At 37.7% G+C, this 18521-nt stretch overlaps 1 protein-coding gene across 1 annotated transcript; it reads left to right on the forward strand.

Moving 5' to 3' along the window:
• The first annotated feature begins 14598 nt into the window (after positions 1-14598).
• Positions 14599-16630, forward strand: LOC115633874. Its single transcript, XM_030531375.1, has 2 exons — positions 14599-14819; positions 14943-16630. Exons 1-2 carry the CDS (start codon positions 14738-14740, stop codon positions 15767-15769), a joined length of 909 nt encoding a protein of 302 aa, XP_030387235.1. The 5' UTR covers positions 14599-14737; the 3' UTR covers positions 15770-16630.
• Positions 16631-18521: the final 1891 nt, after the last annotated feature.

The following is an 18521-nucleotide window of genomic DNA, read 5'->3' on the forward strand; positions in this document are numbered from 1 at the left end:
GACATCAAAAGAAACCAGTTCAAAATACTCCAACACGCAACACACACGTATGTATGTACATATGTACAACTTAAATATAATTTTCGGTGATGACGCCACAGTCGTGGCCTCTTGCAGCTGTTACTTTTATTATTGTTGCTGATTTCGTAATTGTTGTTATTGCGTTTTATGTTAAATGCAATTAATAAACCACACACTGATAAACATACATACATGTATGTATATGTATGCACAGCATTTCTTCCACAGCCTCTCGTTCTCTTTGGCATTGTCTTTGATGTCTTTTCGACATTTGCCTTTTTATTTGCGGTACGTGCGTTGCATGAGAGTTCATTTAATTGCGTCTCTCTTTTCTCTCTTCGTGTTTACACTTTGCACGGCAAGGCGAAAAAGCCACAACAAAGTCGTTTCTGCAAAAAGCGCTATCAGCACGCTGCTCAGCTCAAACTTTACCTACATACATAAGTATGTATGTGTGTACAATGTATGTATGGTACATACATACGTAAGTACATATGTATGTATATTACTGTATGTACATATAAACATAAATGTATATATACATAAGTATGTAAACAATGTATACATACATAGTTCGCTTCGAAATTACTAGATCTGTAATTTCTTTATACATATGTACATATGTATGTATCTATGTACATACACACATAACACAACAACACAAATTTGAACAAATGCATTGCGTGACAATCAATATATGTATGTATATGTATTCGTACATACATATGTATGTACATACATACATACAGAAATAAGGTGGAATTAAAAAAGTACAATGGTAAATAAATATGTAAATATATACATACATACATACATATGTACATATGTTAATTGCGGTGGTAGTGGACTTTTTATTGAACATTTCTTCTCAGTTGAATGTCATAACTATTTTCAAATATTTTTTCAGAATATAAAATAACGTCTTTTTGAAATGTTATGTACATAGCTCGTCGTTAAAATTCATTGTAAAATGTACATTACATATTCATACATACATACATACATATATATGTATGTGTGTAAGTTGGTATGCATATTTTTTGTCACCCAAGTCAGTGTTTATGATATAGCGTAATAGCGATATAGCAATTTGACCTAATTTTCTGACAAACATACATACATATGTACGTGTTTCTATGTACATATGTATGTACATACATATACATACATACGTATATGAGTAATATATGGTCCTGCATATTTGCAGAATTTTTGTTTTTAAATATTAATAATGCTAAGGACTTTCGACGAGCGTAAAAATTTCTCTGCCACGAATGTTATGGAAATTTATAAAACTGCAACTGAGTAGAAGACAAAGGTTACTAAATGTTATAAATAAATAATAATAACAAATAAATTACGTCGATATTACCTCGTAAGTGATTTTCGGGGGTTTTGAAGCTGTGTTCGGACCACCTAGGCGTTGGATTCGGAACTGCACCCTCATCAACCTCATTAAAGTATTGAAAAAGTTGCTTTGAAAGTGAGGTAAGCGATGGAATTTGGGAGCGACAGTTTTAGCCAAGGAACTATGCGGAAAAATCCGTTGCTTTTGGAAGAACCATAAGTGGCAGGAATTCTTCATGGTGTACACGGTCTATTGCCGATTCGGACTAATTCTATATCTATATCGGACTCATTCTATATCAATTCCAACAGCATTAATTTATAATATAAATTAAGGTATACATTTTATACCTTAACACTTTGTGTTTATTACCTCGGATCAGTGCGTTTCTTTGCTGTGAGATCCTTGCTGCCAATTTGAAGTGGGAAAGTGTTTAAATCCATGCTTGGCTTGTTTTCGAACTCCCTTCAGTGCCGAAATCTCTAACTAACTACATATATTAAATGGGGGGCTTTCTATAGTACACCTAATGCTGATTTGAAAATTTGTCTATCAAGAAATGAATACATATATAGAATGAATTTATGTATTTAGTTTTACACTAAGAATGTGTAATTTAGTTGTCATTTTTGTTCGCTAATTTAAGCTGTCACATCAGCTGTTGGACTGTTGGTAGCGCAAAAAAATTTATTCTATTTATTCATTAATGTGTGTATGATAATTTAAATGCCATTTGGGCTGTTTGTGTTTGTTTGGCAGTGGGTCAAGCGCCATTATAACAGCAGGCAAGGCACAAAGCTCAAGCGCTGGTCTCCGCCTGAGTTTCCCAATAATAACTGTCATCAGCGTGACAATAACAATAACAACAACAATGCTACAACAGCAGCTTGAATGGTCAATAGTTGGGCAAGGGGGTGGAGTGGGGCGAGCAGAGGGGCTCGTAATAAAACTGAAAACATGTTTTTGTGCACGTCCGTTTGCTTTAATTGCGGTTCTATACATGTACATTAGTTTATGTCTCCGAATGAGTGTGTGTGTGTGTGTGGTTGTGTCTGTGTATCTAATTATACGCACACTAATACAGTCTAGTGACTAGGGTACTCATTCTAAAGCTTTGCACAGAGCGCTTTTGCAGTTTAAATTCTAATGTTGCTGTTGCCTTTTGCTATGCATAAAGCTGATTCGCACAGACATTGTATGTGTGTATGGAAAGGCATGCATAAATAAGCAGTTAACAACTTGAAAACCTTGAAATGTGCACGAGTGACTAATTAGAGAATCAGACTGTCAGGCAATCAGCCAGTTCCGTTCCGTTCCATTCCGTCCGATCGTCAGATCTTCTAACAATCGATTTTCAAGCGCTCTGCCCTTTCACAGTCAATAATGAAAACCTGGGTGATTAAAAGAATTATTGCAGTAAAACTACTAAAGCTGTTCCGACATACATACGCAGATAGTTATCCGACAATTTCAGTATAATTATTGGCAAAAGTTCAAGACTAGCTTGACTGTCTACACGTGACAGGTGTTGGTTATGCCATATGGTTTTATTTACATACATACATATGTATGTATGTATGTATGTATGTATGTCTACGGGATATACAGACATTCATGTGTATCTGACAACTATCGCAGGCCACTTAACCTAAGTATTAATAAAAATCTTGATCAGCATGACCAGACAAATCCATCTAGACGCCTGGTTTCGGAAACAGTTGATCTCATACAGACAAAACTTGGTATATAAGCTCTCCTGATATCCAGGTAACAAGAGTGTATTTTTATACCCTGTACCCAAAGGGTGAAAGGGTATACTAGATTTTATTGTGGCAGTGCATTTTTGTAGTTGAAAATATTACATATACACATGTATACATATCTTATATTGGAACATGAAGAGGACTGCTGCATCCACTTTAGTATCCGCAATAAAAAATTCATTTAAGAATAATCATTTGGCTTTAAAGAAACAAACAGACTTGATCTATATACAAAACATTATATAACTTTCAGGTTTCACTTGAAAATATCCACCCACCAAAATGTTGGGTTCTATTCGAATAGATTGACTTTGAAGTAGTACTTCGAGCTATCGCAAGGGTCAATGCGGTCTATTGTGTAAGAGTAATGGAAATTCGACTGTATTTTTACATACCAAACCATAAAATTGTACTTACTTGGCCCCCCTCCCCATCATTTTTTTCCCATGGTATACATCCACAAATGTTTTTTTTTACCGCTCCAATTGGAACTACAATCATATGCACAGTATAAACACACTCGTTTCAGTTTTTCCTTGGAATATTATCAAAAATTCAAATGTCAAATAATAGTGTTGACTGATTGATAGGTAGCTCGGCACTATATCACCAACAGCTGGCAGAGAGGTATGCGCGTCGTCTGATGCCAGCGAATCAACATTGGCGAATGCTCCCCGAATGTGTTTCTATATGCGTTGCCTGCCCCAAAGCGCACATAAACACAGCTACACACATACACACAAATGTGTACATTCCATATACGAATACAAGTACATACATACGAACGCTCACACAATTGAGCTAACTGTAGGGGAAGCCGAAGCCAGTGTAGGTCACCGAGCACAACAAAAACAAAACGGCATTAACCGACTGGCACGCGAAGAATCGAATGGAAGCGATGCCGTCTTCCTCTTCTTGGTCGCTGGCGTCGTCATTGCGCAGCTTTCGAAAGCCAAGCCGCCCCCACCCCAGCCACTGTGTCATAGTTCCGCTACGCTTCACCCCACAGGGCTCTGCCGAAAAATGCTCAAATGAACTAAAATTTAAACATTGCGCAGCGTTTGCTTGTACTGTACACACATACATACATATGTACATATGTATGTATATCTGTGAATACATACAAACCAAGTTTGATGAATATTATGTTTCTTGAGGCGCTTGTTCAAAGGCTTAATCTGCAGACGAGCTGGCACAGCTGCTCCGTCAACTAGAAATGAAGCTGACCCCCACCCCACCACCACACCATAACACATGAAAAGTTATTAACAACGTGATGTGATGTTGGAAAAACTGAAATTGCGTAGCTGTGAATGCAAAAGGGAAGTTGCGTAAAAGCGTAGAGTTGGGAAAAGCTACCGTTGTTGCCACTGCTTCTGCGGCAAAACAGAGCTGCGCAGTTTCTGCGTCGCGATAAGTTGGTTATGGTTGAGGGGCACCCTGTACTGTATTGCATACTTCCGCAACGGAATTGATTAGAAGCACTCGCAACTCGCCCTTATCACAACAAAATGTGCGCACACAAATTCCTTGTTGCCACCCCGGCCTTCGTCCCTGCATTCGCACTTGGTTCACCCTCTCCAGTGTCGCAATTGCAGCGGCATTCCACGTTGAAAGTTTGCCTACAAATTCCTTTGCAACATACCCCCTAATTTTACTTGACTATGTGCGGCATTATGTGTAGGCTCCCACCAATGCTCATATATACATACATACGTACATATACATACATACATACATGTGTATGTATATGTATGTATGTATGTAGTATGTGTGCGCTTTTATGCAACCCTCAGCTGCTGCCCCTGCTCCTGTTCCAGACCCAGCCACCCGTTCAATGTGTTGGTCGTTGACTCTTACTGCGCATGTTTCAAAATTTCTTGCAGTTCAACTTCTGCTACTCGTGCTGATTCTTTGGCATTGTTTTCTACCTGAAGGAATTTTCATTAGAGGGAAAACTTAGCTCATATAATGCTACAGATTGCGTTTATCTTTTGGGACTCAACTCAGACTGACCCTTGTGTATGTTTGAAGAATGCAATTTCGCACTGACGCACTGAATCTCTGAGTTGCGTAAACTGCTCTGCTGCATGGACTGGGACTGCCCTTGAACTAGCACCGGCGGTAGGACCACGGGGCAGGGACAGAAAACTCACTATTTCCGATTAGAGATGAACAAGGGCCGGCCTTTTTCGACCCAACAAGACACACACACGATGCACGCACAGCGTTTTTTCGTAATACGGCCGATCCCAAAATTGAAACACGCATGTTTTTCAAATCAATTAAGATCGATGTATAACTGTCGTTAAGAGTGCTCTAAGAGAGCCATATTGTTTTATTTAAAAGTAATCGTGACTTCATTTATTACACAATTGGCTTGGAAACATTTATTCTTATCCGTAGTAAATTCTATCATATCCCAAGCAGATAAACCAATAGGATAAGGTTTTTAATTTGATCAACTATCTAAGAGTAATAATTTAAGTTTTAATGCTTAATCGCAATCAACTTTTTAAAGTATAAGATGCTAAAAATCTGGCACTGCTATTGAAGCTTTCATCTATCTCTTTGTTGATTCTGAACTTTGCATTTGTATACCCTTCATTGAAAATTGTAAGGGTATATTGTTTTTTGAGATTACGTTTGTTTTTGGGGGCTCACGTTTAACCAAAACGGTCTGTGTTACTGTCGTCTATCTGTTTCGATTACAATCAAAAACAAGAGAGAACGCTTCAGTCGAGCAGAGCCGACAGTGAAATACCCTGTACCCAGACAATCTTCCGGCACTAGCAGAAGCAAAAAGAAGCAGATCGAGCTTGATGCTTCAGTTTGTGGGCGTAGTACTAGAGTGAAATGGTTTCGCTAATAACTTTTTTTTAGAATTGACCGATTTGGATGAAATTTATATAGATATATTTATATATAGATTGCTTGTGCCAAGTTTTTAGTTTTTACAATGTGAACAGTATTGACGAATTTCTATAGCGGGGAGAGGGGGGGTAGCCTAGAGAGGAGGAGACATGTTTGGTTAATGTGCGCTCAGCCCTTTCGGAATTTCGATTTGACTACAGATCTCACTATTTTATGAATTAAATTGATGAGACACTACGTGCTGTTAATATGTTCATAAAAAAATATATATATATAAATGCAAAGTTGGATGCACAGTGTTCTTCTCTTAAGATCCTCATCATACTTAAGTTTGTTTCTATAAAACATTTTATCTTCTTAGATAGACAGCTCCAACTTCACACCAGATGCGCTGATCTGGGAAAGAACCAACAAATATACAATGGAACAATAATGAACGGTCTCGTGGCTCTCGTACTGAACTGAATACGATCAGGATAATAAAGGTGGTTTTCATATCTGATGAGCTGGACATTGAAATTATGACAATATCAAGCATTCGGATCGCTTTGCATTCTTTCATTTAGCATATTAAAATTTAATTTGACCAAAAATTCATACAAACAGCCGCCGAAAGCAAAGTTATCCATTGAATTTTTGTTTGTAATTTAAAAAAAATTTTTTTAAATGTAAGCTTAATATGTAGGTGCACATATGAAATATATTCTTAAGATAATCAATTAAACAGTCTAGTCTATGTTGTTAGATAAATGGTGACTACATAAATAGGAATGAAGAGACAGATAAATGAACGGACGTAGATTGTTTGCTCTTCTCGCCCCTGGAAATTAGCAATAAGGATGAGTATTTCAAATACAAACTTACGATTTTATACTACATAGTGCACTCAGTATGCATCTGTAGGGTATAAGACAACCTTTCTTCTTTCAATACACAACATTTTGCCGTTAATTGGAAACCGAAGACCACCACCACCAAGGCCACAAAAGATAATTGCATAGCACATAATGAGCGCGAAAATTCTTAAATTTCATTTATAGCTCAGCTCTAATTTTCAAATCAATGCGGGCTCATTAACATTTGAAAGACTGCCGGCTATGTTTGCTGCTCCTGGCTGCTAAGTCATTCAGTTAGGGGTTCTTAGCTCAGGTAGCCTGCCAATAGGATTTCAGCGATGGCGAAAACGGGCAACAAGCTAAGACGTACAGGCACAGAGCGTATCATGACATGAAATTTCCATTTGGGGGAAAATCCCCCCTACTTTAACGTTGCGTTTCCTTTATGTAAGTGTGTGTGTGTGTGTGAGTGTGTGTGTGTGAGTGTGTGTGTGTGTGTGCGTAAGTGTTAATGAAGGCATTCGAACAAAACAAGTTGCAGTAGCCACAGCGACGCGCCTACAACTGCGCTGTATTGTGGTTTTCTTAGATGCGAAGATAGAGTAGAAGAAGAAGAGAGAGAGAGAGAGAAACTTCGAAAAGTCGTAGCCCAAAAACGCCACTAACAAACACAACTACAACAACAACAGCAACAGCAACAACAATAAATAGCAAACGACAGTAAAACGGGCTAAGTAAACAACAAAAATAAAGAAAGGAAAACATTTACAAAAGAGGTTCAATGAACTTGCATAGCGTTGGCTACTTACAGCAGCAGCAACAACAACAACAACAGCAGCAGCAACAACAACAACAATGAATGCGGCAGCAGCAGAAAACGCTGTCTTGAAGCTACAAATTTTGAGTTATGCGCATAAAGAAATGAAGAAATGAAGTAAGCAAGCAGCCCAACCGGCAGACAACCGCCATGGGGTGCAGAGACCGGCAAAGGCACAGGCAGGGGCAGGGGCAGGGGCAGAGGCATCCGAAGAAGCATAGGTGAAGGCAGCGGCTGAGGCAGAGGCAGATGCACATGTGCAACACAGCATAATGCACTGAGATGCATTTGGTGGTAAGATGACTGGGGCAGTTGCAGTGCCAGTGGCAGTGGCAGCTACCAGCACCCACAGGCGCACGGTTGTTGCTCTTTTTGCACCTTTGCGCGTTATGCCCCAAGATTGGACTATTTGCTGATGCCAATAGTATTCTATCAACAACTTAAATTTTCCAACGCCTTGCAACACAATCAATGAGACAGAAGGAGACAGATCTAGGCAATAGTATTGGAAGAATTTGTGAACTAAACAATTAATATAATGATCACCAGTCTGCCTCAATTCTTTTAGAATCGTCTACGACCAGCCTGTGAACCTATTTTACTTTTAGAAGAATTTAATGCAATATTGTATAATCCGATAACGAAAACTGAGAACACATAACAGAGTGGCATTAAGATAAAACTCTGATGAATTAAAAAATAAACACTTTCCCAAATTGTCAATGTAGATTTCTAGCTTAAAAAGAACATCAATGTTAGGTTATTGTTAAGAAACATATATATTTTAATTTATAATATCACTTTCTATACTTTTGCAATTGTTGGCTAATAAATCCTAGCTTTCGCGGACAGTTAGACTGAGTATGAAATTTTCAAGGCTATGTAATATTACAGTGCATACAGCTTATATACTATACTCGTATAGTTAGATTTCTAAATGAATGGTTTCTAAAAAATAGTTATACGTTTTTGAAAACAATCCAAGCAATACATATTCAAATTGACTTTTTTATAAGTGATAATTAAGCAATTAAACGAACTAAGACTAATATCGTAATAATTGCAATTTTTAATCGAATTCCTATTAAACTAAAAGTGTCGCAAATGGTTTTATATGTTGCGTTCACTTTCCTTTGTTAGTTTCTTAAAACTTGACCACAATTACGTGAAATTAAGGGATTGCTTTCGGCATCCTTGGATATAAAAGCTCTGTCTACTTACTAGATTTTAATGGTATTGTACTACTTACTACATTTACATGGCTATGCATTGTAACATGAATGTTATTATACTAACATAGCCATTCAAGAAGCTCTTCTCATACTGCCAAGCCCAGCCACACATATCAGAGAAATCTGCATATACTCGGATAGCCAAGCGGCTATAAAATCCCTCAATGTCATCACGTCGAACTCGATGTCAGTGCATAACTGCCGCAAATCTCTTCACGAGATGGCAACACAGTTCTCTATATACCTCATTTGGGTCCCAGGCCATAGGGATATCGAGGGAAACTGCATAGCCGATGAGTTGGCAAGACACGGTACCACCGCCTCCCTCCTTCCAGACAAGGAGAGCGTCGGTACACCGATGGCCAGCTGTAAACTGTCAGTTCGAAACCACTTTGATTCGGTTGCTAATCAAATGTGGACCACCGACACAGACTCCTGTAAAATCACACGCCAAACGTGGCCAATCCTCTGAACTCTGAACTCTGAACTCTGTAAACTGAGCAGAAGCCAATGCTCAGTTGTAATCAGAGCCATCACAGGGCCCTGGCTGGTGGGCACCCATGCCGCCAGACTAGGACTCTATCACAACGATTTCTGCAGAAGCTGCAGAGACGTGGAAGAGGAGGAAACTGTAGCCCACCTCTTCTGCGACTGCCTGGCTTTGTCAAGGACAAGACAACGCTTCCTAGGAGCCAGCCTCCTCCCAAATCTATCGGCATTAGCAAACAGAAAGCCGATATACATTTTCAAGTTCATCCAGGCAGCTGGATGGACGTAATACTCGCGCAGACATGCAGCCAACCACGGGCATTTGGGAAGTGGACTTGTCCAAGCGGTATCACAACGGGCCAATTTCTAGGGCCTAAGTGAGTCGGGGTGTACACCCTGGATAAGTCGGATGAGGACATTATTATATATTTCATTTTACTTTTTTGCAATATTTTTATTTAATAAGTCATAGAGTTATAAATCAAGAAGCCGGTAGCGGACATCTTTACATATTTAAGAATTTTCAATTTTTTCGATTTAACAATTTTGCTTGCCACGTTACGAAATGCTTTTTGAATTATGCTTAAATATTGATCGATTAGTTTTTTAATTTCCCCTTGCTAGCCCTTGCTACGCCATCACAGAATGGATAGATATCAGATATCATTAGATATCTACTTTTGACGTACATATATGCATACCCTTTTCAAATAAATGAAATAAGACAAATACACGAACAACTTTTATGAATTACAAATCAACAAACACACACTGACTATGAAGGATCAGAAAATCGTTTTTTTAAAAGCCGTAATGAATTGCTTAATGGTAGACTTAATGAAAATCTGAATATATATTCTGAATGTGTGTTTTATTACCTTTTATTTTACATTCTTAAAATGACATCAACTGTACAACAGACAGGGAGAATACTTTAGTGAGAACGACACCAAACTTTGCATCTAAATTTTTCCCATCCAAAAACATGCAAAATTTATTGCAAAACATATGTATATTGATTGCCTGATTATTAGTTTAGTGAGAGTATGCATATAGCACACAGAAGGAGGCGTGGCAAAATCCACAAAGTACACAAATTCTTGATCAGAATGAAAGGACTAGTCGAAATGTTCGTCTGTCCATACGAACGCAAGGTTCTCAGAAAGTGTATGAGGTAGAATAACCAAACATCCATTTATGTTTTTTCTTTCTGATACAACCTCCTACTTTCCCGCAATTGGTAATGTACAATAACTCTCGTAATGTTTGGAGTTTTGTACTTAAATTCGACAATAATATCCGGTTTGTGCTTTTGTGTCTGTAAGTCAAGTTTCATCTTTATATATCGATTGTAAAGTAAGTTATAGCCATAAATGTAAGCTCTGACCAAGCTCTGCCGGAGATGTTGTTGTTGTTGGCTCAACTCCGTACTGCACACATATTCACACACACATGCAGCATGTAACAATTCATAGAACCTATCATATAACAATGCCTGAACACATGTCTCCACTCATGTGTTGAAAATTTTTTTATTATTGAATTATTTTTTTTATATAAAAAGAAACAGAATCAGAAACATATGCGCATATACTCGTATACTTATGTGCATATGTTCATATTAATTGTTCTGGTCATATTATTTGGAATACGTGTACATACTTATGTACTATATGTAAGTACATTTGTAAGTACATTACACCTTTGCTTCAACCTCTTTGGTGCACTCCAGTAGTAAATACAGTAAAATCTGTGATGTTGATATATAGTATATAATTTAATTTGTTTGTTTTGGCATAGATTGTTTACTTCTAGTTTTGAAATACACTCTGTTATACCCCGTACCTGAAGATTGAAAACGTATTTGGTAATACCCCCACGGGTTGGAGATTCATTTGTTCATTTGTTTATTCTTTAAAATTGAATAAATTAGCTTTTAATTAATTCGAAATTTTCCTTCTCTTTTCATTTGTAAATTGTAATAGTTTAGGTCTTTTAACGCCTCTCATTACACTTGCCTGTGATTTGGGGCATAGCCAGCCATTTGGCAAATAAAATCTCCCCATCGAGTCGAATGAGTTTTTTTTTTCATCATAGGCTTTTCTAGCTTATAACACTTATTATAACTTTTATACTATTTACCTACAGTATATGTTTTTTGACATAAAATAGAGTAAATAAAATAAAATATTGTTTGTGCACAAATTCCCATCCCAACATATGTATAGTAAGTATAAACTCAAATTAAATCACATTTATAAAATAAAATGTTTAAAGTAGTATTTTTTAAAATCTATCCTGTGTGACAACTGTATGTGAATGCTGCGAAAATTCTTTGAGTCTTTACAAATTCGTATTACATTTTCAATGCAAAAATATCCCTCATCTTCTGAAAAATTCTTTGCCAATCCAACATGTAAGAACTAAAGGCCGAGAAACGTTTTAAAATTTTGCGGAAGTTTTTGAAATCGTTGGAATATCAGCTCACTATATGCATATCATTATTATGGTACAAGTAGTATGAAATCTTTAATTTTTCGCGATCTACATATTTTGAAGTTCGGGATTTGCAAACAAGTTTTAAAGAATTGATTTGGTGGGTCTGGATAGGTTAGCTGGAATAAAGACACTTACTGTGGTTCTGCTTCTCATAATGAATATATAAATGCGTAAATATAAAGTTCTGCTTCTCTGAAATAAGCCTCGCCTCCTACATACATACATCCGCATTAAACTAATAATTTGGCTTATCTTTTGGGTACTGGATATCATAGAATCCCAATAAATAATCCTTTGTGATAAGGGACAACCTATAAATATTCATATTCTTCACAGAAAAGTGTAAGGATATACTTAATCATGTTGGTTGTATAAGTTTGTAAAACTCAAAGTAAGCCACATATTATAGGTGAATTCATATATACCTACACGACAAGGCGAATCTGAATCGCGATGACCATATCTTCCTCCTATCCATATACACACGATGTCATTTTGAAAGAGTTTTGTATGGACACCTTTTTTGTTTTAAAGATCTTGAAACCTGATGGTTTACATTACACGTGGGTCGCAAAATAAGACCATGGAATATGAAATACAAAACAAACTTAAATTGCTTCCGAATTAAAGTTAAAATAGTCTGCTGTTTATAACCATGGAGGAGTAAAATTGTATAATGAGACTAAGTGAAGTAAGTGGGTAAGTATCTTCGACGAAGCTAAGATAAGTTCAAAAGTAAAGAAAGTATCTTTTATGTAGTATCTACAGTTCTTACATATTTGCAATAGAAACAATTTGTTCTACAAATAATCTTTGCACTATTCTTTATTTAGTGGCTCAACATAAAGATCTACTTACTGTACATACTTACAAATTGTTGTGTAGCTCAAGAAGACTGCTTGGGTTTTTTGGGCGATATTTAACAACTAAGACCATTTTGTTTTTAAATTCTGGATGAAGTTGGTCTTTAGGGACTTTTAAGGGGAGATTTCAAATGTCGACGTGGAAAATCCGCCGTAGGTATGTCGATGTTATTGTTCATCGAGGTGTTGAGATATGTACATATGTACACATATTCTTGTACTCCGTATACCATTCATGAAAATTGATTTTCTTCTCTCTAATGCAGACGTATGTACCTCCATACATACATACATACATATGTACATAGATAAACATACATATGTACATATTAAGATGTATATTTAAATTTAAAATACATACTTATATTTGCACGTGTTTGTACGTGCTTAATCATGTCAATTAATGAGGAGTGGCGAAAAATACCGGAGTATTATAATACTCATATCCTCGATGTCGCGTCGCCTCAGGGCTGTTATGGATGCTAATGGCGGGCATACAAAATATTAGCCAATTATAGCATTTTGTTATACCTTTATAGCCTCATCAAGATAAATGTTTGCATTTTGCAAACAATTAATAGACACCTAACATTTGCTGTTCTTTGAACTTTTATGTTTCTGTTTATATTTTTTGATTAATTTTGTTAAATATTTAATTTAAGAATACATTTATGAAACATATTGTGGAAGGCTGAACATGAAAACAAGTGCCTTTCCTAAACAATAATTATGTTAAAGTTGAATTTTTGTGACCGTTTTTCATTTTGCAAACAATTAGTTGACAGACTGTAAGTATGTAATAGAAACTATTATGTTTCTGTTTATATTTTTTGATTAATTTTGTTAAATATTTAATTTAAGAATACATTTATGAAACATATTGTGGAAGGCTGAACATGAAAACAAGTGCCTTTCCTAATAAATATTTATGTTAAAGTTGAATTTTTGTGACCGTTTTTCATTTTTCAAACAATTAGTTGACAGACTGTAAGTACCCATATGTATGTACATATGTATACTCGTATTAGATAGAACTTATACATATGTATATGTTTTTTTGCATTTGTTCGATATGTGTTTCGATATACATACATATGTAGTGTTTAGCGATTTGATTGTGTTCGCCTGCAATCTCTAAGCAGATGTTTTCGTCCGGCACCCCTTCAGCACCTGAGAAATGAGAGATTGTTTGCTTCTACGAGTCTCCACTGTGGTAAGCATTCACTGTTTGCGTATGCACATACAAACATATGCATATGTTTATATGTAAACATACATGCATACATACATACATAGATACATACATATGTATGTATACATACATACATACATATTCATCGGCCTCGGCAGCTGCTGCGAAACAGAAAGAGGAAGAGCAACGCCAACAGCAACATCAACGGCAACAGCAACAGCAACGGCAATAGCAAAAGCAACAAAAACAGAAAAACAAATACCCACATTATTCATACAAAAGCCAGCACGAATGAAAACGATGTAGATGTATACACACACACATACTGCCTACGTATGTACGTACGTACGTATGTATGTATGTCTATCAATGTATACATAACGTAGAAACGAGAACGACAACAACGAGCGGCGGCGACGACGACGCAAAGCCAAAGCCACGAAACGATGATGAAAATGCATGCCGCTCGCTGACTGTACTATGTATGTATGTATGTATCTATGTATGTATGTATACGCATTCGTATGTTTGTACATACATACATATGTACGAGTATGTACGAACGTACGTCTGCATGTATGTATGTATATATGTTTTCTCTATCACATGCAGGTAGAGGGTAAGAACTGGCGTCGTGCAAATTCAGTACACACTTCTCGCTCGCGACGAAAGGATGTAAAAATTCTCTGTACATACCACTGCTGAATACATGCATATACGGGAATACGCACAACAAGAGCAACAACACCGGGGAAAAGCAGCAGCATTCATAAAAATCGATAAAGCATTAAACTGAACTGAACATGGCCAAGGGACACGAGTACAACGAGCTGCGCGATTTGTTGCGGTCTTGGAATGTCAGCGAACTGTTGCCTCATTTCCAAGGTAGACAACACAATCATCATCATTAGTATCATCATCATCATCATCAGTATTATTATTATCCCTATTCCCACACCATCGCATATGTATGTATGTATGTATTTCTAATTCGGTTAACATTTACAGACCAAGCCATCAACGTCGAGGAGCTGCAAATGATAAGGCGTTATCATCTGCCGGAGATTCTGCACAACTTCAGTTACGGAACTCGCATACGCTTCGAGCACCACTTGGAGCGTTGGCGACGCTGGCAGAATATACCGTTACTCGGCTCACAGCAGCCGACGCACTGCCGCGGCTGTCGTTGCAGCGACTCCCCGCCCTGTCCCCCCATCTCCAGGCATCCAAGTGAAATCAATGTGCAGACCCAGCCGTTGGATATGATGGACGATAAGTGCAACGAGCTGATGACCGAGCCAATTGTGGGTCTCAACGAAATGGACAGCACTGTGCCCCTTCCACTGTCCATGCCCATGCCGCTGGGCGGGCCCAGTGACCTGGTCCAAACCCACGTGGGGGCGGGAGCCGAGGAAGTAGTTAAGACCAGCAGCGCGGAAAACAACGTCTCCGTGCTGAGCATTCTGCAGGCGAGCGGGAGCAAAGGTCAGTCGTTGCTGGATCTGCGCGGACAACGCGAGGAGCTGCAGCAGTGCCAGCGCCTGCTGCTCATACAGCTTATTTGCGCCTACTACGGGGACAACGACCGCCATCTGACACTGCAGCGCAGCCACCTGCTGGAACGTGAAATCCTGCAGCTCTTTCCGGGCGAGCAATTGTGCTATTACCGGACCGAGCGTCGCGGCAAGATCTATGTCAAGTTTACGAACATGAAGCGGTTCAGGCGGGAGCGCGAACCGAAGCGGCGGGCCGAGGAATCGATGACAACGAGCGTTCCCACCCAGCACCCCAAAATCGAGGTGTCCTACTCCAGCGATCAACTGAGCAACTCCTGACGTAGAACCGTTAAACAAGAGATTATAACTTAACACAGTTCCGACTGTGGAATAATTTCTTGGTAGACGTACGTACTATCTAAAGGTCATGGTCATTCGCAGATCTGCCCATGAGAGAACTGAGTGACGTCGACAATTGGTCGTCTGCACAAAAGGGGGAGAGAGCTCACTGAGTTACAAGTCTTATCATTTTGTTCTACCATGGTAGATCCTCTTCCCAGATGGCATATCATTTACTAATATTCTGTGAGTGGTAGATATACGTACATATATGTACAATACAGAACGCGGCCAACATCTTAATCATTACTCGTATCTTTCATAAAGCAATGTGGGAATCTATGAGAAGAAACAGAGTTTCCTAATAAGTCTCATTTTAGAATCAATTCGATGGCATTTATAAAACATAATCAAACTAGTTTGACTATTATGGTTGTTCGCTGCTCAAAACTTCAATACACTAGGCTAGGACTATGTTGTTTATAGAAACAACACGTTGTAAGATAATGAGGCAATAGGATGTATGAGTGGTAAATTGAATAGTATTATTGATATACTATATAGTGTGGATAAGAACTGTGTTGTGTCCATACAAACGGGAAAAAGGCCAAAACACGGCAACTGGTAATTAAATGGGGGGAGAGAGATACATAAGATGCATCTTGTAGAAAAACATACTTGTAGTTGTGTAAAAATTCCAGGCGATATATGTACTTATTTGGCCGCATTCGTATTTGAATTGATCGTGCTTTGGAATTTATATTCAAATGTTCTTAATAGTTTTGTAAAATATCCTAAAAATATCATAAGAATTTAAGAATATAATAAAAAATAATATCAATATCAAATGATTACACTATATCCCGACATCCTCTTATTATTATATTCATTGTAGTGTTAAAATGCTAAATTGGAGCACTTTTGGGGGAAGAAGCTGTTTACTTATCTCTCATTCGACCCAAACTATATTTCCGTTCTTTGCCGAACATAACAGAACTTATTTTATCTTACATTGAATGGAAGAATCTAAGCCGGAACAGAGCTGATACTTGTAGATTCGTGAAGACATGTGCTCCTGTGTCCCTGATAAAGCTCCCTGGAAAATGTGCCATTATCTCACAATTAATGGAAGTACCTAAGAAGTCCACAAAAACCAAACACAAGGAAGAAATTTGTAAAAAGTAATAAGTACGATTGTCGTAATCGCACGATTCGGCTCTAGGGTGTGGAGGCTTCGGCTATGCCGCAGCAAGTTTCTTTTTGCGCTTTTGTACAAATAAAAAATGTATGCTATAGACAATAAATCAGTGGAGATAACAGACCCACTCAAGCACAGTCAACACACACACACACACATACATACACACCCAGATCGAACCGCTGTGGGTTCGAAACATGGAGCGGGAAACATAAAACAAACATAACTAGGGGATTGCTTTAGAAGTTTAGGTAAGTCCAGCAAAAGAATCGGACCTTAAAACATACATACATACATGGGCATAGCTACATGTACATACATACTCGTATATATAGTACTTATGTACATATGTGTATATACAAGTATGATGCTCACAGTTTTACGGCAGAATTTGCGAGCAGTCCATTTGCCGGCCACTTAGCGTTAAGTGCGAGTATGTATGTATCTACATCTGTATATAGTATACCTGTATGTACATATGTACATATGTATGTATGTATGTGTGTATGTGTTGTGTAAATGTTGTAAAAGTTGCGAATTCGTTACCGGACTGTAGCTGGCGGTGCAAAAACGTATCTGTAGACAATTTGGCAACCAAACTGATTACATCAGCAAGTAAAAATAGGCGGCCAACAATGAGTTGCCTTAGCCAATGCACACTGGTACCAACTCTTGTATACCCTAACCTTTACCACTGCCCTTTTTTCCAGTCCAACAAATTACATTAATTTTTCTATGGCAGAGGTATACAATAACTGGCTTGTATATGGTTTGTGGTCAAGTGGGTCTGAGTATGAACATGTCTATATCTCTTCATCTCATCACTAAGATAATGTAGCGCAGTACACTGCCAGGCTATGAAAACTTTTGCTGTCTCTAGCTCTTGTAGTGTCTGAGATCTAGGTGTTCGTGCGAGCAACTGACAGACAAACAGACAGGGCTAAATCAACGCATCTAGTTATGCGGATCAAGAATATATATAGAATATATTCGGGTATACTTTGTGGGGTCTGCCTGTTACATTTTCACTTTGCACAAACCTAATATACTCTTATAACTTCCAGGTATAGAGTATAACTACAAGTATGATAATATACTACTAAGTATATCTATAAGTTAACATACAAATTGTGTGGAATATAATCGTTATCACGCGGTACATGTTATATATATGCGTTGGTTTTTGAAAACTAGTGCTTTACGCGAATCGCAACTAAAAATAGTTGTATTTAGATAAACGAAGAGTATAACAGAAGAATATATTGCTTTTTTCCCTCGCTTTTGCACAATTTTTCGGAAAATTTTATTCACATATGTATGAAAAGCTTAAAAGAATTATCTTTAAGAATATAGAAGATTAATTTCAATGTGTGATGTGTCGGCAGTCCAGAAGGGTTTAGTGAATTTATATAGACTGTGTTTTTTAGTCACGGCGTCGATCGATTTGTAATCTTTTGGTTGGCTAGGGACTTTTGAATAATATTGCCTTAATATTTAAAGTGCCATAATGTTTCGAGGATGATTCTGAATTAACAGCATTCTATTCAGGAATTT

This window comes from Scaptodrosophila lebanonensis, unplaced genomic scaffold (genome assembly GCF_003285725.1).
Source record: "Scaptodrosophila lebanonensis strain 11010-0011.00,11010-0021.00 unplaced genomic scaffold, SlebRS2 tig00000001-arrow-pilon, whole genome shotgun sequence".
Lineage (NCBI taxonomy): Eukaryota > Metazoa > Arthropoda > Insecta > Diptera > Drosophilidae > Scaptodrosophila > Scaptodrosophila lebanonensis.